At 43.3% G+C, this 22657-nt stretch overlaps 3 protein-coding genes across 14 annotated transcripts in view; 2 read left to right on the top strand and 1 right to left on the bottom strand.

The window, feature by feature from the left end:
- The window catches only part of PUSL1 (pseudouridine synthase like 1), a 28904-nt gene extending 19657 nt beyond the window's left edge, over positions 1–9247 (top strand). For 5 of the 9 annotated variants that reach the window (XM_050909572.1, XM_050909563.1, XM_050909566.1 and 2 more), the window contains 4 exons: positions 2821–2875; positions 6914–7076; positions 7709–7800; positions 8127–8345. In XM_050909572.1, the coding sequence (XP_050765529.1) occupies positions 2821–2875; positions 6914–7076; positions 7709–7800; positions 8127–8186 (370 nt within the window). In that variant the 3' untranslated portion in view covers positions 8187–8345. Of the gene's footprint in view, positions 1–2820; positions 2876–2996; positions 3046–6913; positions 7077–7708; positions 7801–8126; positions 8346–9188 lie in introns of those variants that run through there. The other 4 variants (XM_050909564.1, XM_050909569.1, XM_050909570.1 and 1 more) reach the window with 4 other exon arrangements.
- Positions 9248–9343: 96 nt separating this feature from the next.
- LOC127024854 (lysophosphatidic acid receptor 6-like) lies at positions 9344–16599 on the top strand. The gene is made up of 5 exons (XM_050909562.1): positions 9344–9395; positions 9699–9937; positions 10438–10600; positions 13974–15238; positions 16061–16599. Exon 4 carries the CDS (start codon positions 14167–14169, stop codon positions 15226–15228), a length of 1062 nt encoding a protein of 353 aa, XP_050765519.1. The 5' UTR covers positions 9344–9395; positions 9699–9937; positions 10438–10600; positions 13974–14166; the 3' UTR covers positions 15229–15238; positions 16061–16599.
- Positions 16600–17784: 1185 nt separating this feature from the next.
- The window catches only part of INTS11 (integrator complex subunit 11), a 31378-nt gene continuing 26505 nt past the window's right edge, over positions 17785–22657 (bottom strand). For all 4 annotated transcript variants that reach the window (XM_050909557.1, XM_050909560.1, XM_050909559.1 and 1 more), the window contains 6 exons: positions 22247–22409; positions 21384–21491; positions 20747–20808; positions 19693–19835; positions 18817–18946; positions 17785–17955 (listed from right to left, as the gene is read on the bottom strand). In XM_050909557.1, the coding sequence (XP_050765514.1) occupies positions 17890–17955; positions 18817–18946; positions 19693–19835; positions 20747–20808; positions 21384–21491; positions 22247–22409 (672 nt within the window). In that variant the 3' untranslated portion in view covers positions 17785–17889. The remainder of the gene's footprint in view (positions 17956–18816; positions 18947–19692; positions 19836–20746; positions 20809–21383; positions 21492–22246; positions 22410–22657) is intronic.

Genomic DNA, 22657 nt, shown 5'->3' with positions numbered 1-22657 from the left:
CATTAAAATGGCATTTAACTCTCTTAGAATACTTTATTAGTAATAACCACAACCATGAGTTTTCTGATCCAGAGAAAAAAGTTGTGGGGTTTGGGTCTTTGTGACAGGCTAGGTGGTGTTGGGGTTTTTTAACTACAATGTCCTAGTTACTTTTAATCTGTAAAACTCTCCCTATGGGAACAGTTGCAGTCATGGAGCTCGATGCTTATTTGCCCATTCTGCAAATAAGACAGCAAATATGCCTGAAGTGCATGTGTATTTCTTCACTGCAGTAGCAGAATGAACTGTTCCTGCAATGAAAGGGCTGGGATAGCAGTAAAAGCTTATAAATAGACTTTTTTTTAGATTTTTTTTTTTTTAGCCTAATCTAAGGAGGTTTATTTTCTGTTTCAGAGGGAGGAATCCATAGAATGATAAACCATGGTCTCTTAGTCAAATAATGGAGCTTTTCTTTCTCATTCTTTCCTTCCTTTCTGAACTTAAACCAATCTTCTGAATTGACCACTTGTCTGTTTAAAAGGCTAACTGTTAAAATGATTCCTTCCATCAGACTCAGTTGCTCAGCAACAGTGGAAGTGGAGTTAGTGTCCCATCCATACAAAATGCTTTTGAATGCTAAGGATGTGTTCAGAGACTTAGCCCCATCACTTGTTCCTGGGGAGTGATTGCTCTGTCACCTGTTTTTGAGCAGAATATGTATTATTCATTGCAAGGTGCTGGCTTCTGCTGCCAAGTGGAAAAAGACAGCTGGATTTTTTTGCTGGTAAGCAAAATTATCTGTGAGATTGACAAGAAAAACAAGGTTTCCCTCTTAGGAAAAATATCTTGTAGACTTTGAAAGAGAACAAGATTCTTTAAGTATCTCGACCCATCTTTTATAGCTTAATATATCTTGTCAAGACAATCGAGACAGGAGGATCCTGGCTAAAGAAGGTGCATGCAATTTGATGAGAGGGGGATTTGTCCCTATTCGAAAAAATTTTCTCTTGTGCTTTCCTAAAGAGCTGAGCTGAGTTATGACCTCTATCTGCTGGGTATTTGCGCATGTGTGTAGCAATGCACGTGTGTATGCTGGGTGCATCGAGCTGGGGGGAGAGCAGACCGTACGTGATAGAAACATTGTCATTTCCTGACATAAAGAGGAATCCGGGGGCAGGAGCTGCCTTTGCGTATGCCAACATACATGACAGGGAGGGCTAAAAGCAGTAATTTCTCTGTAAATCCAGTGAGAAAACAGCTTGTGGCTGCTCCCTGCAATGACTATTTCACAGTTTCTCTTCCTGCTCGCCCTGCCCTGATGCCCTGTGTGGGCCTGTGAATCACGATGTCCCTGCTTCACCTTTCTTCTGTGGCTCGCAAGAGCTGTCTCCTCTCCCAGGGAATGGGCAGCCCCTTCCTTGATGCTCAGGTGTTTCCAGCAAACCCAGCCTGCCCATCAGAACCCTCCAGAAAAATGTGTTGCAGCTGTGCTTTTCTCCCAGCTGATTCAAATCTCCGTAGCCCTTTGATACTCAGTTACTGGGCTCATTGCAAGGGAGGAGAGGAGAGGGTTTGCATGTAAATGTCTGCTTCTCTGCATTATGCAAGGTAAGCTTTGTCTCTCTTTGCTGTAGGAATGCTATGGGAGATAAACTCACTAACAGTTTGTAAGTGCTCCTTATTTAGTTTTTATTGTTGCTTTTATCGAAGTGACTTCTAGGATTGCTTGGTAGCATGGAAGTTTGGGGATGCAGGTCCTGAAGTGAAAACCTGCTCATTTTTGTGCTCTTTTGGCATATCTGATGTATGATATGTGTGTGTGTGTATGTTTTTGTATATATCTAATGTGCATATCAGATTTTTTTATTTATAGGAAGGAAATGTGCATACAGGTTCTTCCCTGCAGGACTGTTCCTGAGAACGGGTTTGCATTGGGCTTTAGTGTTAGAGCTGGTACTGGAATATCAGTAAAAACACAAATATATTTAGAAAGCAACTTGTAAAGATTTAGCAGAGGATGCAAGTGTCAGTGAAGTGTTGGAATAGTTAGCCTCAGTAGAGTTCTTATAAGGAATATTGGTTACTACAATAAAACTTTCTGGAAAATGGTATCTATATGAGCAGACAGATTTGGTGAGGGGAAAGGATGTCTTTTTGCGTAGTAGCATCCATCCATCCCCAAATATTCATCTGCTGTCTCCTGCTCTGCTCATTCTTAGCCTGGAATGCTTCCTTGTTTGCCATTGCCTGTGTTCTGATGCTGCAGCTGGATTCCTCAGGCATGTCTGTGTCCTGACTTGCTTGTCCTGGCCTTTCCAGTAGCACGTGGATGTCACAGTAGGCATTGCTGAGTGTTGAAATTCATTCTGCAAAGCCTGTAAGGACAATGTGACTCTCTCAAGCCCGCTCCAAATGAAACTATAGAGTTGCTTTGCTGTGGTTGGTTGTTTCTTCCTTTCTCCAGGAGGCATCAGACTGCGTTCCTCAAATCAGTAGTACCTTAGCAGACTGCTAAGTTGCACCTTGTTTTATGTTGCCCTTTCCCTTTCATTTGAATGGTTATATACTTAGGTGTAAGGCAGCAGGAAGATCAAGCCTCATAAAACTAGGTACATACAAAACAGGCAGGAATTGTTTCACCCCAGAAAATGTCTGCACCTGAGTAGCAAATGAGCAGTCTGGTGTTTGAAAGCTCATGGTGCTGTTTCAGGTTAACTGGGGGCTGTGCAGCTTCTTATTCATTCTACTCATATTCACCTGTGATTTATACTCCTCTTGTGGGTAGAAGAGCTGTTTGAAATGTGATTTTTAAACACTTTTTTTTGTTGTTCCTTTCTTTAGGGGACTGGAGTTTTGGGAGGTGAAGTTCAGGAGCAGATCATTTCTTTACCGACAGGTACTGTTTGGTGCTGTATTCAGCACACACTTTGCCTCCAAGAACCAAAGTGCTGCTATCGCTGTAACTATTGATCAGTTTGGCAAAGTTGCATCGCTGTGTAGTGCCATCTCTGTTGCAGAGCTGGTGTTATGTCTGTGTGACGCACACAGGGACCCAGCATCAGAGAGGTGAGGTTCTGTATTCTTTGTTTGATCCGGTAGAACCAATATCTCTTAAGTTTGTGTCTAAAATGAATGTCCGAAGTCACAGAATTGTGTGGGAGGATGGAAAGTTTTGTTTTCCGCAATCTTTGTCCTTGCAGTCTGAGTGGTAAAAACCAACAGACATATGTTCTTGCTCTGCTGAATGGCACTGGGCCCAGCAAAGACTGCCTGGAATTTTACTTTCTGGCTTTGGAGCATGAAGTAATTCTCAGTGTTGCACAAAGGAGACATGGGAAGACCTGATTCAGCTATGCAGGCATGACTGCAGGATCTTTTCCCTCTGCCATGCTGTCTAGTCTCCACTGGGTTTTCTTTGAAATAACTCCAGTGGGGTTTTTGCTGCTATCCTCAGGGGGGACAGCTCTCTCCACAGCTTAATGGATCACCTCATTAGGAAAGACTTGGCTGTTCTCAGTCTGCCTATCCTGGCCATGGTCATACTCTGGAGACAGAGAATAGGCAAGAGAGGGCTTGTTTTTTGGAGGAGAGAGGAGGTGTTTTGTGGGAACAGCAAGCAGCTATTTTTTATTCTGTTTTGACAAACCAAATTTGTTTTTATCCTGTGCCAAGTAATGCTCTGTAAGCTCTCTGACAGTGGGTGTCTGGATATGAGCAAGGGAAGAACAACAACGTGCTTGAGAAGGGCTTGATATACAGCAGGGATTTGCTTCATCAGATGCACTTGTGACAAGGAGAAAATGCTGGTAACTCAGTGCATTAGAACGGAAATGCTACTTGGTGACATTGTGCAGAGAGAACAGTTACCCGTAATACTCAGCTCAGCCTAATGCCCTCTCTGAACGTTGTTTGCAGCAGCTGCCTTACTGCAAGCTGGCAGGCTGTAGTGAAGAAGGAACAGGCTGTACATGCTGAACTTGCACTCTTCTACCTGAGCATCTGCTTCTGCCCTCCATCATAAAGAGGAGACTAGACTAGATGGACCTCATATCTCACTTCATATAGCTGCTATGATAAGTATTGACATCTGGATGTTTTTGTTAGAGAAAAGGGTTAAACAGCCCCAGAAACTGTATGTATATGTTTTTGCTGAATAGCGTGCAGAATGGGGGAGACACCAAGCACATGGTTATTTCAGATGCGTACCATTAGTCTGCATTTACACTAGCTAACTCCAAGTGTGGAGACATCAAAGCTAAAGTCACAGCATACAATGACCTCTAGTGAGGGATGGATAAAATAACATATGCCAAGGATCTGTGCTGCTTCTCTGTGCCATCTGCTTAAAGGCAGGCTCTCGGCACTCCACAGTGCAGTATAAGATCAGAGCACACAGGGAGAGACAGTGCTTGCCTTTGGATAAATATACTTGGGTTGTTGGACCTTTCTCCTTAACGGTGATAAACATGATCAGGTTGCTTAGTGGACTTTGGTTTATTCTTTTGTAAATGTTAGTGGATCAGAAACTTAGACCAATGCTTCATTGCAGCACTACGTTTAAATTTTTGGAGGGCTTGATGCGCTTTGAAAGGTCACGAATAGAATGAATGCTTGTTTAGGCCAAATGACTGATTATGCATGCGCAAGTGGGGATGTGTTCTGGCTGCAGCATGAGAAGGTGAATCAGACAGGACAGTGTCTGGTTGACCAGTTTCCCCCACGTGGGCTGGTACTGCTGTTGCCTGTAAAATTTGAGACTGGAGGACAGTTCTTCCAATGTGGACAGAGAAGGGTGCCTAGGATATGGTGAAGGGGCAGTGGCTCAGGATCAGCACATGGCAAGGGCTGAGTTTCAGTGTGGCTCCTCTGTCAAAGAAGACTAGGGCCCAGAAAATCTGTGGCATGTTCCCTTAGGCTGTGTGAGCTATCCTGTGAAAATGAGTACAGGCAAGCCCAAGCAAAGTGCTGGCAGCTTCTGGGAGGGAGTTCAGCTCTTGCCTAGCTGGACACCACCACGCTGGTTAAGTTCATTGCGTTGTGCTGTTTCTTTCCCCTCAGAGAGGCATTTCTCATGATGGGACTGTTCGTAAAAGCCTGTTCACACCAGTGGCACTGGGACAGGGCCTGGCTTTCCTTGAGCTTTATCTCTTGCTGAACAAAAGCCTGAAATGGATTGCCCATCTCTGTCCTTTGTTTCCCCAGGGAAACAGATGTTTCCCTGAACCGTCCCCAGATGTTTCTTGCACAACCTTTCTTGATGCCCATGGGAAGTAGCCTGTATACTAGTCTCTGGGTAAAAGTCTCTCTAGGCATGCCTTGCTGAGAGTACTTCTGCCGCAAGTGGAGGGGCTCTTACTTGTCAGTTATTCCTCAACAGCAGCTTCATAAGGCTGCCTGGACATAAGAAGTACCAGGAAGATTAGTGGTCAGTACTCTGCTGTCAGAAGGATGCCTTCAGCTCATGAAAGGGGTGGAGAGAAATGTACCCACCACACAGGGACGTAATAGATACCTAGTCACAGGGAACTAGCGTTTGGTGTGCAGGTGGCATTGGCAGATACAAGTCTTGGCCCTCCTGGAACAGCATGTCTTCTAGGGATATAGAAGGAAAGGGTGTTCTTTAGCCAAGAGGATGCTGAAGTATGAGGAGTGTTTACGCAAGAGGTGAGCACTGTGGTGTGAATTTCATGCTAACCCACTAGGTCTGGAATTGCTGAGTGCGGAGGGAGGGAAGGGAAGGTGTGACATGCAGAGGTGTTTGACATGCCAGTTTGCTGTGCTGGTGGGGATGTTGTCTTGTGGTCTGTCCTACTTGGGTTTTTTTTTTTCCTCTTTTTTGGCTTTCTGAGAGAGAAGCAAGCCCCTACGTAGTCCCCCACCTGGAAACAGTGTTGCCTAAGTATTAAGAACCACCTGTGAGCTCAGCTCTCCCAGCAAGCATGTGAGCTTCCTGCCACAGACGGAGGTGTGGGTGCCGCGGTTGTTTCTGAAACAGAAACCATCCTCTGCTTCAGCTTTCTTCCCACATGTGATGAGAACAAGCCTTGCCCCAAGGCTGTGTAGCTGGAGATCATTGTATTACAGGTCCTCATCTCATTCCTCATTCTTACTAATGTCTTTAGTTGTCGGGCAGGAAGGCTTAAAGGAAGCAAGGTAATTTTGCTAGTTCTTTTCCCTTCCCTACCACCAGCTTTGGTCACTAGAAGATGCTGTGCCTCTGCACGTTGCAGATGAGCTTAGCTGCTGCGTGTTGTTGTGTTGCCCCAATCAGTGCAGAACCTAGGCAGCCCATGCAATCCCTGCTAAAAGTGGAAAGAACACCTTTCCTCCGCAGACTGTGGGGTGACTGTGACTGCTGGGGTGTGCTCGGGGACTGAGGGAGTATCATCTTTCCGAAGAAATAAGCGAGCACTGGAAATGCTCCCTGGAGGTATGTGATACCAAAGGCATACAAGGGGCAGCCAGGACTGGCTTCAACCCTGATGGGTGAGTCTGGGGCATGACCTGGGGTACTTCAGTGGCACCTAAAACAAGGGTCAAAGCATTCTTTATGTGGGGAGATGCTTGCTGCTTTCTTAACATCCAGCTGGACTAGGAGCAAAGTGCATGGCACTAGGAACAACTGATAGTACTAGGAACAGTAGAGGAACACCAGAAGTTAGGCTTTCTGGGAACTATTGGTTTAATAATAATGATGTACCTATATTCAGGAGCAGGCTAATATTAAGAAATCATGGTATTATCATTCTTTCCTGAGTGACAGGCACTGAACTCTCTGATTAGGTTTCTAGCTTGACTTGCCATCAGTAGTAACTGTGGGCTGTTACACAGCACAATACTGCTGATAGCACGAGTGCAGGACTCCAGACAGAATTTCTTTATCTCCTTAAGTTTTACGAAGGCAGCTCCTAAGCTATGTTCTCTGTTTTTCCAGGTCCGAAGAATGGTTGGGGCTCTAGTTGCAGTTGGCCAGGGAAAGTTAACACCTCGTCATATAAAGGAGTTACTGGAGATAAAAGATTCACGGGCTTTTCCACCAAATGCCATGGCTCCGCCATCTGGACTCTTTCTAAAATCAGTGGAATATGATGAAGCAGGTAGGTGAATGCAGGGAATGGCATTCTTTTTGTAGGAGCCTGATCTGATACTGAAGGGAGCAGTAACACCCACAGTCTTCCTTTATGTGCCGTCTGACCTATGGCTCACGGCTTTGTTCATTGACACCCACATCACAGTGAATGCCCCGGACTGTAGAGGTGTTTACAGCAGTTGGAAAAATTGTGTATTTTTTTTTTCCTGGTAGATTTCCTCCTCTTACTTGCTGGGTAATAAAAGAGAAGTTGTGTTGACAATGATGGAGATCTCACATGAATAATACTTTCAGTTCTCATAAATTCTTGTTCTGTCCCTGACCATGTATAAAGACCCAAATTGTCTGTGGTATCTAGGTGCCTACAGATCCGTTTCTGTTTACTCACTTCTCCCTTGGTATTGGAGAGGATTGTACAGACTGGAGGACAGAGAACAGATCATCCTTTTGCTTATTGGTGGCTCTCTTAATTTAACAGCATCTGATCTAAACTATTTAAGTTTTTTAGCTTAAAAAAAAAAGGGGGAGGGGGGCACACTTGCAGAAGATAGCAAATGGATGTCATGGAAGTTTGACATCGCTGCTAGGGATAGCAGGTATTTAAAACTGCAAGGATTAATCTGTCTCTGATTAATCCAGTGCCCGTGAAATGTGGATACAAAGGACTTTGCACCTCACTACAGACCTTCTCCAGGCTGCCTTGTCTCAGCCAGACCACAGACCTCCTACAGGTGGGCTTAGAGCATGCTCTCTCCTGCAGCAGCAGTGCACACACTGGGGCTTAAAGAAGACAGAAGGGAAAGCGAAGCAACAAAGAGCAGTGCAAGGAGCTTAAATGTAGTTCTGAGCACTTGGCCTGGCCTTGAAAAGGCAGCTGCTGCTTGCTGGTTTTGGCACTCTCCAATGGTGCTTTTCCTAGTAGTGCTGGCTGTGGAGCTGTCTGTGCCAGCAGGGAGGGAGCCCAGGCGGGAAATGAAGACCACAGATTTTAAGTGCTTTCAGGTGGCTTCAGTGCCATCTTTTTCCCTAAATCAATGTTTTCTTTTTTTCCTCTCAGATTTGGACACTACAGTTGCCCCAGGAGAATAGCAGCTCTGTGAGATACAGCCATATCTGAAAGGACTGTGTTGTGAATATGTGATGGAGGTTTGCTAAGCGCTCTTTACTCAATACACGGTCTTGTCTCAATAAAAATCATTGACTGTGACTGTAGGCATCTTCCTATCATTTGTTCTTGCCCTCTGAGACTGCCAAGGGGAAAGGAAGAACAACTCCACGTTGCTTTCAGATAACTGTTTTTTTTCTTTTTTTCTGGAATTCTGGTGCCTGTCTCTCAAACAGGAGGGGGAAGGAGTGGGGCTTGGTTTTTTGGGGGTTGTTGTATTTGGTTTTGTGTGTGTTTATTTTTTTTCCTTCTGTGGTATGTGTGGGAGATACAGGCTTAGAACAGAGGAGAATGTAGCGTTTCCTCTCTGCCCCTCTCCTCTGTAACCCTGCCTTTGTACAGCATAGTGCAAGAGGCAGCTGTTACTGCTTGACGCAGTGACTTACAGAAACAGCCTTTGAAAGTACTCGCCACTTCCTCGCCTCATCAACAGTCACTCTCTTACTGAACTGTAGTGGCTTTTACATTATCCTGTTCCCTGGTACAAAGGCATGTCTGCTGCGTTTAGGATGTGGCATGTTATGGAGTAAAGTTCCTTTGAGGTCACTTAAAACCTGTTTTAATGGTCACAGCCTGGGCTAGTAGCACAGGAACAACTGTATGAGTGAGGCAGCCTAATCATGAAATGAAGGACTTTTGGCAGTGGAGGCTCTGTATCCAGAAGGTGGCTGCCACACTGTTGCTGGGCTCTGATTTGCTTGTTGCCACCTTCTGCTCTTCCAGAGTTGTTGGTGCAGCAGTGCTGCAAAGCATGCTAGAGTCTGTCAGTGATCTAAAGGTGTGTGAATCATAGTGCAAAGCAGGGAGCAGAGATAAATCTTTTTAAAACCACTCTAATCTCAGGTTTTGCTCGCTTACCCAAGCAATAAAATACACATTGGGTAACTTGGGGTTTTTTTTCCTCATGAATGACACCAGAATTTCTGTCTGTTTTGGTTATAAAATGACTGCTAGAGTGCCAGATTACAGGAAAGAGGATGAAAATTTTGACTTCTGAAGTTCACAGAAGAAACAATACCTGGTTTAAACACTCCTACAGTGGAAGCAGTGCGCAGCTGAGATGCCTGGTACCACCATAATTAATCTCCCCTTTGTCCATGAGAGGAGGAGAAGAATTACAGAGAAAGCCAGTTTGTCAGAGCAGACAGTCCACTTGATCTGGTAAGAGGATGTTCTTTGTTATGTGGCAATTCAGAGCGATATAGACTATCGCATTCAGATAAATAAAGGAAGAATCTTAATAACCTGTTGAGAGACTGTGGAGTTTCCAGTCTCTGTTTGCATGGTGGAGAGCCACAAGGTAGGCAGAGGGGGAGGCAGCAGTTCTTTTTGACCTCTCTTAAGGCCACCTTTGCCTTTGGCAGTAGGGATTGAGTTAGTGGTCCTGATACAGGATACGAGGACAGCAGATTTCTAGGTGTCCCCTCATGAGAAGTGATCCATCTCTTCTCCACTCTGTTCCAGGTAGCAGTTTTGCCAGAGACCTACTTTTGACAGCATGGGAAGGAGAGGCAAGATATTTTTGGTTACTGTCTCCCTTCCCATGGAGCCTGCCAACTGCTAGCTGCTTTATTGCCTCGGGGACTAATTCCCAAAGAAGACAACAGAACTTTGGAGGACTCCTTACCATGGAAAAGGAGAGTTGAAGCTGCTGTGTTGCTAGTGTGGTACCTGTTTGTGTTTTTCTGGTACAGCCTTGCTGGGTGAGTACCCAGAGGTAGGGGTGCTGTAACATGCTGCAGTGATTTTTTTTTTTTTTTTTTCTCAACACAAGCAGTGGGGCTTGTCCATCTGTGTTCCAAACCTTAATGAGCCCATATGTTTTTAGACAGCAGTTTGCCTGGAAGGGAATGGCAGCAAAGTCTTGCTCTTCCCTTCTTTGAGGGGAAGTGAGAGTGCAGCTACAGGCCCGCTTCGAAGTGTCTCAGACTGAGGCACTGGTACCTGGTTCCAGAGAGGCACATCTTGCTCTGCAGGCTGCTGGGACTGGAGGGGAGGGCAGGCTGGAGGTGATCAAGGGTGGCTTTGGGTGGGAGCATTGTGCCTCCCTTATGCAGTGGATACATGGGGAGAGCTAAAGCTGGCTGTGTGTTGTGCTCTCCCCTCAGTTCTGTGGGGGGACGCTTCACTAGCAGGGCAAGTGCTCTGTCTTGGATCTGAGTGACAGCTTTTCATCTTTGCTTCCTGTGGTTTCTCTCTGTAGAGCAACGTGGGACAGCTCCGCAGTGCATCTTGCAGGGCAGTTTGCTCTACACAAAACTCTACACAAAAGAGCTTAGCAGTGACCTCGTAGTTGTGAGAACTCTTTGGAGAGGCCAGTGTACTCATCTGCAGCTTTTGCATGAGAGATGATGATCTGAGCTCTGGTAAGTTAACTTTCGAACTAAATTTATTGTGAGTCTTTACAGGGCAGAAAACCGAACCAAATACTAATGCTGTGGGTGTTAATCAAGCTAACTGCTACTGCAGGCTTGGGTATCAGTGCCTTTTTTTCTTTTTCTTTTTTTTTTTTTTTTAAATAGTCGCAGTGCAAAACCACCTGCTATTGTTGTTTCTGCAAATGTTTCCCAACTTCTGGTTACAATAACAAGCCTGTAAGTGCAATAAGTTTTTATCAAATCCAGTAACTGAGCAACCCAGGTTCAGCCATCCAGGCAGTAGTCTAGAAGTAGACTAACTGGCTAACTCTGCAGTTAGCACAAAGAACTGTTGTGGGTTTTTGCTTTGTTTTTTAAATCCCAGAACAACTGTTAAAAATAACCTAAAGACATTTAATTAAAGAACATGCTCTCTTGGCATCATAAAATGTACCATCAGTAGAGAACTTCTGTACAAACTCCTAGTCTGAATCATTTTTTGATGTCCATCATTAATACTTGTTACTTATTATCAAGGGGTATTTAGCATTCTTTTCCTTTTTATGTTGTTGCATTACTAACTCTTTTCAGTTGATTCAATTTGGACACCCAATACATGGGGAGAGCTGTCTTTCTGATTGTTTGACAGTGATGCTTTAAAACTAAAACCTGAAAAACCTCATGCCTGATCAAAGACTCAAGCTTGGTTTTATATGAAAACATTTCTAATAATTTAATGAGCTCAAAATCCAGTGGAAACTTTGATGTATACTTTTCTGTGTTTTTGTAAATCAAATAACTTTGTACAGAAACAGAAGTACAGTGGTGCTTTTTGGTTGTCTGGAAGAAATAACAGCCCTCCCCCCAAAAAAAGACCCAAACAAAAAAAAAGCAAAACAACTCTGGGGAACCAAAGCTGAATTTGGAATTTGATCAGACTCGGTACCTTTAAAACAGCAGATAAGTAAATGGTACATTATTATAAGAGATGAAACTGGCTGTATACTTGGAAAATATATGTTTAGTCATAGACTGTCACTTCTGTTACCTCTCACAGGGAATGAAAATATTTTGAAACAGATTGATGTACATGGTGGGGTCCTGCAGTGCGTATATAACTGTTTGGAACTGGGTAGAAGACTGACTTGTAAAAGACTTGTAAAATACTCCCTGTCAGTGATTTATTATCCCCCCTCCCGCCTCCACTGTTCCTTACTTCTGCTGTAGTTAAGCTTAAATGGGTTCATGTCACTTGATGGGCCACATCTAGGGATGGTGAGGCTAGTGGGTACAAGCATCTCTGTGACAAGCTTCACCTGTTACTTCCCAGCAATTGAGGTATCTGCATCATCCACTGTCCGTTCTAAGAGTGTAAGACATAATTTAGGATCCTGTTTCAGATGGGGAGGGATTTAGGGGATTAAGTTCAGACTAAGGTGCTGAAAGGAAGCGATATTAGTGTCGTATCATGGTGCAAGCAGCTTCTGTGCCTTTGTAAGGCCTTGTAACCATACTGGCAGGAATCTAAGTGGAATCAGTTTTACGCGGTCCTCTAGCAAGACTTGTTTTGCCGTCTCACAGCAGTCAGTCAGCATTAAGCACACAGAAACTCTTGTCTAGCTTCTACAGAATCTTGGGACAATGTATGTGCTGTTTGGAAAAATTCCTTTTGTTTGTTTTGGAGCTGTTTCCTGATAGTCTCTATGGATGTCCTTACTGTGCTAGTTTGTGAGAAGCAGTAGCTAATCAGTCTCCTTTGCCTGTCGTGCCTCTTTAATGATTTTACAGGCCTCTGCCTTATCTTTCCCCAGTTGCAACACTATACTTTGAACCTAGAAAAGATAGATGTTCGGTGGCTCTTGCTCTGGCAGAACTCTGAGATAAAGGTTGTTTTGAGTCCTATGCTGCTTAAAGTTATGGCTTAGCCGTGCGTGGTTTTTATATTAATTTTCCTGTGTGTGTACAAACCCTTTGCTATTAGGTGAAAGACCCATGTAAGCAGATATGTATGCTTGCCTACTTAAAGTGAAACCATTTTTTTCCTTTCTAATCTTCCAGTTATCATCTCGGGTGCTTCTGACTAGATAAACAACTATTGGGAGGAAGTGCGATTTCAGAGTTTCCTTTGGAAAGTACCCAACAACTTTTGTATTTTTGTGCTTTCAATGGCTCAACTTTAGGAAGGTCATGCATATTGTAGCTGGATTTAATTTCTCCACTACCTTTAAGGGCTTCTGTTTAGGTGTCAATGTTTGGCTTAGTTACTCAGATTTCTTTTATATTTGATGGAGAGAAACCGCGTGGTTTCTGGAGTGCCATTTATTGCTTACGTGATGTGAGTGACCTAGATGAGGAGTCCTACTTGCACAGTGCCTCCTTCCCGTATCTCAAACACATAAACTAGTCCCTAGGCTCCTTTTGTAACTGAGATGAGTGGTGGTTTCCCTCTGCAGTGTGCCTGCAGAGTAGGTTTAGGGTGCTGTAAAGTCACCCAACAGCTTACACCAAGCCTTCCCACTTGTATATAAACATCAACTAAGGTATAAAAGCGTGGGTGGGAAGGGTGGAAAAAAACCTGTTTCTCTCAGGTTGTCTGCATGCATGTTATCAGGTCTTATGATGACCTAGGACTGTAGCCTGTGCTACATACTCCCCTGCAAATGAATGTTTGTTCCAAGAGACCTGGCACACCTTGTCAGAAGTGCTGAACCCTGCCATTTACTGTTATGTTACAGTTGTTTTTTATACTACTGATGATCCACCCTGAACCACTCCTAAATGGGAGTGGGGACAGTGCTGCTGCTTTATGATTTGGTTAACAGCTTGGTATGGATGCCAACTACCTGTTTCAGTTCTGTGCTTTAAATACTATTTCTTAATTTTAACAGGAAGGTTCCACACATGCTCTTTATAAAACTGCAGCAGCAAGGTTAAAACAGTTCGGTCATACAGAGTACTGGGTTAACTGTCACCCTGGAGTAACTGAAAAAGCAGTCCTGTGTGTATTGTTGCCACTACTGCTTTTCTTTTTTCCTGGGAAGCCTGCACAATCCATCACTGCAATTTTTTAAGGACAGGGTAATAATACCATACATCTCTCAGCAATGACACAGGAATTTTGCTAGGGCTTAGGAATGGGCAATTAATTACAGGACCTCCAAAGGTATGTCACTGCTGAAGTTCTCCTGCACTGCTTCAATTGCTGGCCCATCCTTAGCCAAAGCTATAGCTTCTACATGTCTTTTTTTGTGGGGTGGGGGGACTTGCTACCTCTGTTATTTCAGTATTGTCACCTTGTGATGATTTTAATGCCAGTAAATACTCTGTCTGCTGTGTAAACTTCAAATGCTTGTGTTTTTAAATGATTTATTCTCCCTTATAGCGACACCGCTTTGCATCTAAATACACCAAGCACAGACCTCTGAACCACAGACTTCACCAGACTTAACATCGCTCAGTTGTGTAGCTTTAGCTCTTACCAACTTGAGATGAAATAAAACTCAAGCCATCCCTTACTTCAGGAGGTTCTTAAGACTTTTATCCCATGTTGATATCCCTACACTCCAGCAGGAATCATGGCAGATATTTCCTGGACTGAAGGAGTCTCCAATGAGACAGTTGCCAGTGCCAGTTCAGAATTCAGTTTGGAAGCAGACTTCCAGTATGCCTTGTTTACTGTCATCTACAGCATTGTCTTCGTGCTGGGACTGATAGAAAATGTCTTGGCTCTGTACCTCCTGTCCTGCAAAGTAAAGCACACTTCTCATTCCTATGTATACATGATTAATCTAGCTCTGGTGGACACCTTGTTTGTTTGTGTGTTGCCTTTTAAAATTCATTACCACCTGAATCTGAACAATTGGATCTTTGGTGACATGGCTTGTAGGATAACTGGGACTTTGTACTATATCAACATCTACCTAAGCATTGCCTTTTTCACCTGCATTTGTGTTGATCGTTACATTGCAGTGTTGCACCCCTTCACATACATCCAGATCAAAGTCATCCATTATGTGATGGTGGTCACGGTCCTTTGGGTGGTCGCTCTAAGTGTCATGGCTCCGCTTATCCATGGAGGTCCCCTCCACAACAGTGGTGTGAGGAACATGACAGCATGTTTTGAGAACTTTGCTACAAGTAGCTGGACTTCTCGCATGGCACCTTACAACATCCTGGCCTTAGTGTTTGGTTTTGTGATCCCATTTTCCATCATTCTGATCAGCTACCCTCTCATTGCCAAGAGGATCTCCCAGACCAAACACAGCATTCGCAAGAGGAAGGCCCTGAGCACTATCTACATCATCTTGGTCATTTGTACTTTGTGCTTTCTCCCTTATCATCTCACTCACTTGCTCCACTTTTTAATGAGAATCCAGGTCATCCAGAATGAGTCGTTTACCAACTTGATCTACAAAATGCGAAGGGTCACCTTAGCCCTCGTGAGTTTCAACTGTTGCCTTAATCCACTCTTGTACTACTTCACCTCTTCCAGCAAGCAATGGCACTTCAACTTCAAGCTCAGATGCAGATCTAAAATGGTGTACACAATCTGTGACCGGAAATTTGGTGAGTTGTCGTATACTTATAAACTACAACAGACACATGGAAGTAAAACACACAGAGATGGAATCAACTGATCTACTTAAAGTAAGTACAGTACTCATCTTTCTAACTGTTTCATCAAAAACAAACCTGTGAAACCTACCATTTTTTCATACAGTGGCTGTTACATCAAGGCAATGCTGGAGGGAAGTGCCTAACAGCTATATATTTTTATTAGCCAACTAGGACAGTACCTGGAGGAGCTGTATTCTCTGACAGTCCTAGATAGCACATGGTGAAACATGCTGTGTTCATGTATGTTGATGTTTTGGTCTCCTTTTGTTTAATTTTGGGGTTGGTAGGAGAACACAGGGCTCTTTTCTGGAAAGCAGTACAGCCCTGGAAAGGGTTACTTGAGAGAAACGAGCCTCCTAATTGACACTAACTAGCTGAAAGCTGAGTGGATCAGTGCAGCCCTGCTTGGCTTTTCCCTATTTTGGAGGGATCCTGTGTTTTCTCCCTGGGGGCACACTGTAGCCAGCTGGGTTCACAAACTGCTTTCTGCCTACATTCCACAGCCAAATAAGGGCTTCTCCTTGTGAATCAATTGACTGGCTTCCTGAGGAGTCTCTCAGTACAGGGTTTCTAGCGTTGCATGGCTATGGATTCAAGCTGGACATCTATTAATGCAAGTTTAGAAGATAGTAGATCCAAGTATTTATCAGTCAGTTAACCCTGTGCAGGACCAGTGGTAAACAAGCTCCTCTGGCCACATGGTGATTGAGGGAAGTTACTGTAGGAGCTGGCACAACTTCTTACAGTGTGCAGTCCTGGTCAAATGTCAAAGCTCTCTTTTTTTCAGTCATGTTTTGAGATGTAAACACAACTATCTGATCTATTATTTCACCCCTTCTCTTGTATTAACAGAACCACACAGCTTCTGAGAACTGCTGAATTTTCCACCCTGTGAAACATGAGACTTTGGAGAGAATTTATCATTTGTGGGTTATCAGAGTCACCAGAAAACCACTGGCCTGGCTGACGAACCTGCTTAAAAGCCAACAATTTACTTAAGAGGATGTGATTTTTTGGTAACAGATATACAGATTCACTGTTCTGTTCCTTCCCACGCCACCCCCAAACTTTATAAAGTGCGTATATGCTATTGGCCTGTAGGCATGCAAGACTGCTGAGCAGATGAGAACAGAAGGGAAATTGTCATGCGGCTTGTTTAAGAGGGAACAAGGTATGCCTAACTGTGGCCATGCGCTTAATCAGTATTTCCATTTCCAGATGCACAAAAGGCAGGCTAAAAGTCACGCTTTGACCTGGCACACTGCAGCAGATGGTTGGGGTTCCTGGGTTATGCTGTGCTATTGGACTTGGAACAAGAACTGCCGTGGATCTGGAGGGAGGGAGGGAGTAGGATTATTGTGGCAGAATGGTGTGGGGAGATAAATAATTGTTTGTCTCTATATGATGTAGTAACTTCTCTTTGCACAACAATGGACGTTGCAGCTTCTGCAGTCAATTTTCTGATGGCAGCCAATGCCTCAGTCTACTCTCTGGTTAAGGACAAGGAGGTAAGAGGTTTGGAAAATAAGCAGCATGGGTGTAGGGGTATGTTGGGGGGTCTTTGTTTGTGGAAAAAACCCATGCATTATGGTGGTAAACAAGGCTCTTGAATTTGGGAGGCTGTATTGATCAGTTAAAGCCAATCAATAAACCACTTTAGCAATCTGAGATGTATGCAGCAAACAAACCAAGAGCAGATCTGAAATTATTACAATAGAGCTGAAGCTTTGTAACAGATGGCTTTTGTGAGTGCAGTATTACATTTGTTAGGATGGGCCTGACTTGCATTAGTTATTGCTACATGCAGTTTGAATCCTGTTGAATGGACACCTGTTACTAACGATGGGTCAGCCACTGACCTCTCCCTTTCTGTATTTTGCTTTTAGCTTGGAGGAATTTTTAAATATTGGTGAGAAAACCTGCTCAAACTTTTCCAAAATATTGAAAATAATGATTCCTGTGTTCCTCTGCTTGATTGGGCTTGGTAAGACAAGTGCAAATCCTTGCACTTGTAAAATGGAGATGAGAGCCTCCGAGGGAGCATTAGGACAAATTAATCTTCTACCTTTCATGAGAGACTGCTATTTTTATCCCATTTATAGGCTATGGAAAAACTTCCCCGCACTGGAGGGACTAGTCTTTCCAACTAAGTACAATTTTTATGTTCTGGACAAAGGAAGAAAAATTTTTATTAGAGATGCCATCCACGAGTGCAGCTTTTTTGCAGGCTTGTCAGCTGTCATTGAGGGAAGCATGGATAATTTAAAAAGTTATGCTGCTGGGTAAATAGCACGTTTCAGGCTTTATACTCTTGCCTCCATTATACTTTGCGTTTGAATTGTGAAGCTTTGAAAGCTCCTTGTTTCACTCAGCGCTTCTGAGGTTTTAAGGGAAATGAGCTGTGGGAGGGGAAGTACACTGAGTATCTTTTACCTTACTGTGTAAGCAACTCAAAGCTTGTTCCTCAGGACTCTTTAAAAACAGGCTGTAATGACTCCCTGGACAGGTTTCCAATGGGGGAAGATCGCAGCACTGTTGAATGGTATACACTGTCACTGCAGTAATTGGGCAAACACTGTAATTAATTCCTTTATTAAAACAAAACCAGAAAAAAACATTGACAATGTAAACAAAATAAATTCTCAATCTGTGAAACACCACTGTGCCTGCTGCGCTGTTGCTCAGGATGTACTCTGTGGCAGTCCTTTTTTCAGAAGGGATGTGAGATAGCTGCCCAGTTCTTCATCCTAGAGAGAATAAAAAGAAACAGGATGAAAGCAGTCTTCTGCTTGACTTTCCCATTTGGGGCACTAAATTTGACTCTGGTACCTAGAAATAGACTGAAATAATTCTTGGACCCAGCAAAATCTAATGTTAGCAGTGTTCAAAAATGGAAACCAATCCACTTAGCGCAAATGCATTTCTGGGTGTTCTTTCAAAATATCTGTGTAAAGCTCCCGTTTGTCAAAGTAGGTGTCTGGACCTGAGGTGTCTCTCTTGAGGAAAATGACCATTTTTCTTGAAAGCAAAGAATAAAGAACCATTGATTTTTTTGCTTTGCCCTCAAGAAGGCATTTCCTTGCTGTAAAGAAAGCATTTAAAAATACAGCAATAGAAAGTATACTTTTGAAAGGAAGAAAACATAATGACTATGTCTAATCTTACCACAGTTATGTGTGAGCTAGCTTTCTGCTTGTTGTTTTTAAGTTTTACACCTAAGAAATACAACATAAAATACCTCCAACACTCTGTATGGCAGTAGTGATACAGCTGGGAGTTTAGAAGCTGGATACTATAGTGTCCTCAAAACACAGGCATAATTGTAATTAACTGTAATTGTATTAAGTGTAGTTATTCTGATTGGTTGCCTTGAGTTCAGTGGTCCCAGAGAAAATTGACTCAGTACAGCCCCTGTAAAATGAGTTGTACTAAACCTAAAGTGGTAAAGAAAATGGCAGTGACTCACCTCATCTTCTTCCAGTCAAACTACTTTAAAAACAGTGATGAAGACTCACCTTTACAATAGCAACCCACATTGTAGGACAGTTTTGGACTGTAAGGAGTTAAGATCAGAGTTGCTTGAAAAGTATGTCTTCAAGTATTCCTACCTGGTAAGTCCAGGATACGAGCAGAACTTTGGTTCCTTGATCCTCTGAGTGTGCTGTGGCTTGGATAAGGATGGACTCTACTGTTATAGAACCATCAGGGAGATGCTGCACTGAATAATCTTTCAGGACCCTGGTAAGAGAGAATATATATGATTTGTTTTGGCTGGGACATGCATACAAGCTGAAGGGTGGGTCACCCCCTGTACCTTTGAATCCCAAACACTAGCATGTTGTTACTACTTTTAGCTGTGTCTCTGAGCCAGCGCCCAAGGAAGGGAGAATGGGGCTGATTCATAGCTTGCTTATTTTGGTGCTTACATTAATCATGTAGGATTTCCTACAGAATTTATTTCTGGCTTTCATGATAGCTATTATAGCTCCAGTCTGAACCTTATCCATCTGAGCAAAGGACTACTCACAGAACTGACCAGCTGCCTGTAGGAAGAAAACAGCTTTTAAGGTTCATCTGCTGCTAGCTTTTGAATAGCTTTAAGAGGTGTCTTGACCCTATGCTTGATGGTCTCACTCCAAACAATTGTACTAACTTCAGCTAGAAGCAGCAGTGACAGCAGCAAACCAACAGGAACAAAGATTTCGGGTGGACTGCTCTAGCTTGGCAAAGACCATGAGCTTGTAGGCTGATTACCAGCCTCTGCTACTGCAGTGCAACCACTGCTCTGGTTACATTAGCTATATAGACTAAAACCTAGAGCAGCTGTGTCTTCTGGGCTGCAGAGAATTTTCTCTTAATAACTCTCTGGGGCTGGTCTGGAAGGCCAGAAAGGAGGGGGCACTTGTACTACCTGTATTAAGAATGATAAGCTCAGGTCCATCCCTAGAAGGAAAAAACCCAAACACAGCTAAGAATAGACTTGCCCTTTGAGATGGTTATATACACGAAGCACTGTCTCATGTTCTTTCCGCGGATCCTGAATGTGAACACGGCAGGTGAAACGCAACTGATGTTCTGCAAGGCCCAGCTCCTTCAAAGCCTGCTCGGGAGAAACCAGACGGAAGCTCTGCAGAGGAAAAGTACAAATCCATTATAACCTATTTCTTTGCACTTTCTGAAGTTTTACTCCTCCTCTGCGGTCAGCTGCACACAGGTATGTGTTCATCACTGCAAAACTCTAGCAGGTAAGATCATTCCTTTTCAATCTCTGAAATGTCTCGGCACATTTCAGTTACTACTGCGAGCAGTAATAGCTAGGCATGAGTGTATGATGGACAGCAAAGGTAGAGGTAAGGCAGCGGCAAAATGTCCACCTAAATAATCATACCAATTCTTTATTTCCCAAAATTAAAGTTGCTCTCTGAATGGAAGTTGGTTTAGCCACTTTATCAGGGGGAATGATTTGTTTAAATATAAACATGAGGTTACAAAGTAACAACTCCTCCCTTGGCACCTTTCCATCCTTGTCCAACAAACTGAGGTCTACCACCAACAGGCTGCTTCTTGATTCTGTTGATTTTTACAGGCACAGTGAATCGGAAACACCTTGGATTCACAGACTGAAAACCACAGTCTCCTCAGGCTTTTCTGTAGCTGCACACAGTAGGTTGCAAGGGGCCAGGGCAAACAACAGACTTTGAACAGAAGCAGCTCTTCAGATTTATCCGTTTCCTGTGACTTCATCTGTAAGCATTCATGAGACCGACCAGTAAAAATTCTACCACCACACCACCCTGCTGATGAATAGCAAGATACTAATTCTGAAGTTGTGCAACTAGTGAAGACTATCAGTCAAGACAACTGACAAGCTAAAGAGTCTGTCTTACAGATTAATCTTCCCATGTATGGTGTTACTGAGCCCCCTCCTAGAAACTAGGACTGCTTATCTTTCTTTTAGTTCCTTGTTCACCCAGAATTCATGTATGAATGACGATCACACAGAAGCCACAAGACAAATATAAGAACTTTTTTACTTACGTTATCCTTCATAATTAATGTGCCATGCATTAGCTTTGGCTTCTTGACATCTGGTAAGAGACCTAAACCAAGGCCAATGGAAGAGAAAGATGACATGGTTAATAGATTGGATTTCTGAGTCCCTGCTGAGGTTCAGAGACTAAGATTTTACATCTTTGTTCTCCTGTCCGTTAAAGTGCATGGTGCTTAAACCATTATCAGAACTCTAGGCACATAAGAAACCATGCTTAGTAATACAGAACAGCTGCCTCTCTTCCCATATCGCTTCCTGATTTGAGAGGTTTTAGGTTTTTCTTAAATTGGGTTTATAAGAGTAATTCCAGTTTTTACAGACCTAGCTAGTAAAAGCACACATAGATTTTGTTTTCATAGTGAATGGGCAATGAGTAGCAAATAAGGTTGTGTGTATTGTTTTTAAACATTATTGAATATACTTTCACAGCATAGTAGCTGCTTCATTTCACAGGAAGCCCTCTGAATGACTAAATGCTGATAAAACCTGTTCTTTCACAGGAAGCACTGCTGTCAGTCACCATTGCTACCAATGGCCCTGCAACACTGTTTCCACCTAGTACTTGTACTACACAACACAGTGGCAGGGCCCAAAAGATGAAATTCTTGGTTGAAAATGTATCACCTGTTGCTGTTTCTCTCTTCAGGAGTCCCAGCGATATGTCCACTGGAATGCTGGGATTGGTGAATATCGTTGTGGTCTCTCCGTTTGCAGGCATGTAACAGCTGACATCTGCAACGTAAACAACCACTGTCAGAAGGACTGCTGCAGCAGCACTTCCAAACCCAGACGATCATTTCACCCACAAGGAGTATGCAAGCATCCCTAGAGCAGATGGTGCGGTGATTTTGGCAGAAGCGTAATGCAGCTGTTCAGGACAGGACGTGAAGTTTAATAGCAATCTGCTGAAACTTAATACCAGGGATTTGACAGAGGCTGAAAAGCAGAACTGCTGCTCAGAGTTAAGGCTAACAACCTTACCAGAACCATCAAAACCTCAATGCAGCAATACCTACTAGCCCAGCTATCCTTAACTCCTTGTGAAGGGTAAAAAGGTAACAGACCGCAACAAAACTGCCTGCACTCTGATGCTGTTAACAAATTACTGCAAAGAAATCTGCAGACAGTAAGTAACCATCCAATATGAATTCTGTGCTTTCTCCACTCATCGTTTAAGTCAGCTGTTTCCAAGGAATTTTTTTTTTTCTGGAGCTCATTCCCCTTAACTGAAGTTGCTAACTTACAATTTCAGATGTACCCTGCTTGCCTCAGCTTCTTTTAGGAGTCTAAAGAAATATAAATTCAGTAAGTGCTGAACTATAACAATACAAACATAACAAAACAATTTTTCCTTCAAGTCCAAACGGGCATTAAAATTAATTATTTTTTATGCCTAACGCCATGCCGAGGTCCAGTGGATTAGGTATATGAACTTCAACACCTTCCTTCTACCACCATTCCCTCTTCAGTACCAACACTATACGTACGAAATTCCTGTTCTATTTTCTGCTTCAGAAACTCCATTTTCTTTGCTTCACCGTGGACCAGGAGAACATTTCGTGGCTCAGCCTGGCGAATCAGCTGCATTATTCCCTTCGCATCCGCATGGGCACTGAAGGACATGTACTCCACCTGCATCTTTACTTCCAACTGTGGAGGAACAGAAAGCACAGACTTTGTGAATCAGGAATTGCTTTGGCTCACTACAGCTTGTATACCACACACAAACAGACCCAGGCTCCTCTGTATTTAGTTTAAAGAAGGAAGCAGAACACCTGAATTGGAAAATGAGGTTGGAGGGAAAGCTGTTTATCAGCAGAGACTGAATACGATGCTGTACAGAAAAGCTTTCAATAACTTACGGGATCAAAGTGCCCAATTTCAGAGCGCAATACTTG

Source organism: Gymnogyps californianus, chromosome 21 (assembly GCF_018139145.2).
Source record: "Gymnogyps californianus isolate 813 chromosome 21, ASM1813914v2, whole genome shotgun sequence".
NCBI lineage: Eukaryota > Metazoa > Chordata > Aves > Accipitriformes > Cathartidae > Gymnogyps > Gymnogyps californianus.
Note: the sequence above shows the minus strand (reverse complement) of the source record. Positions and strands in the feature narration are given on the sequence as shown.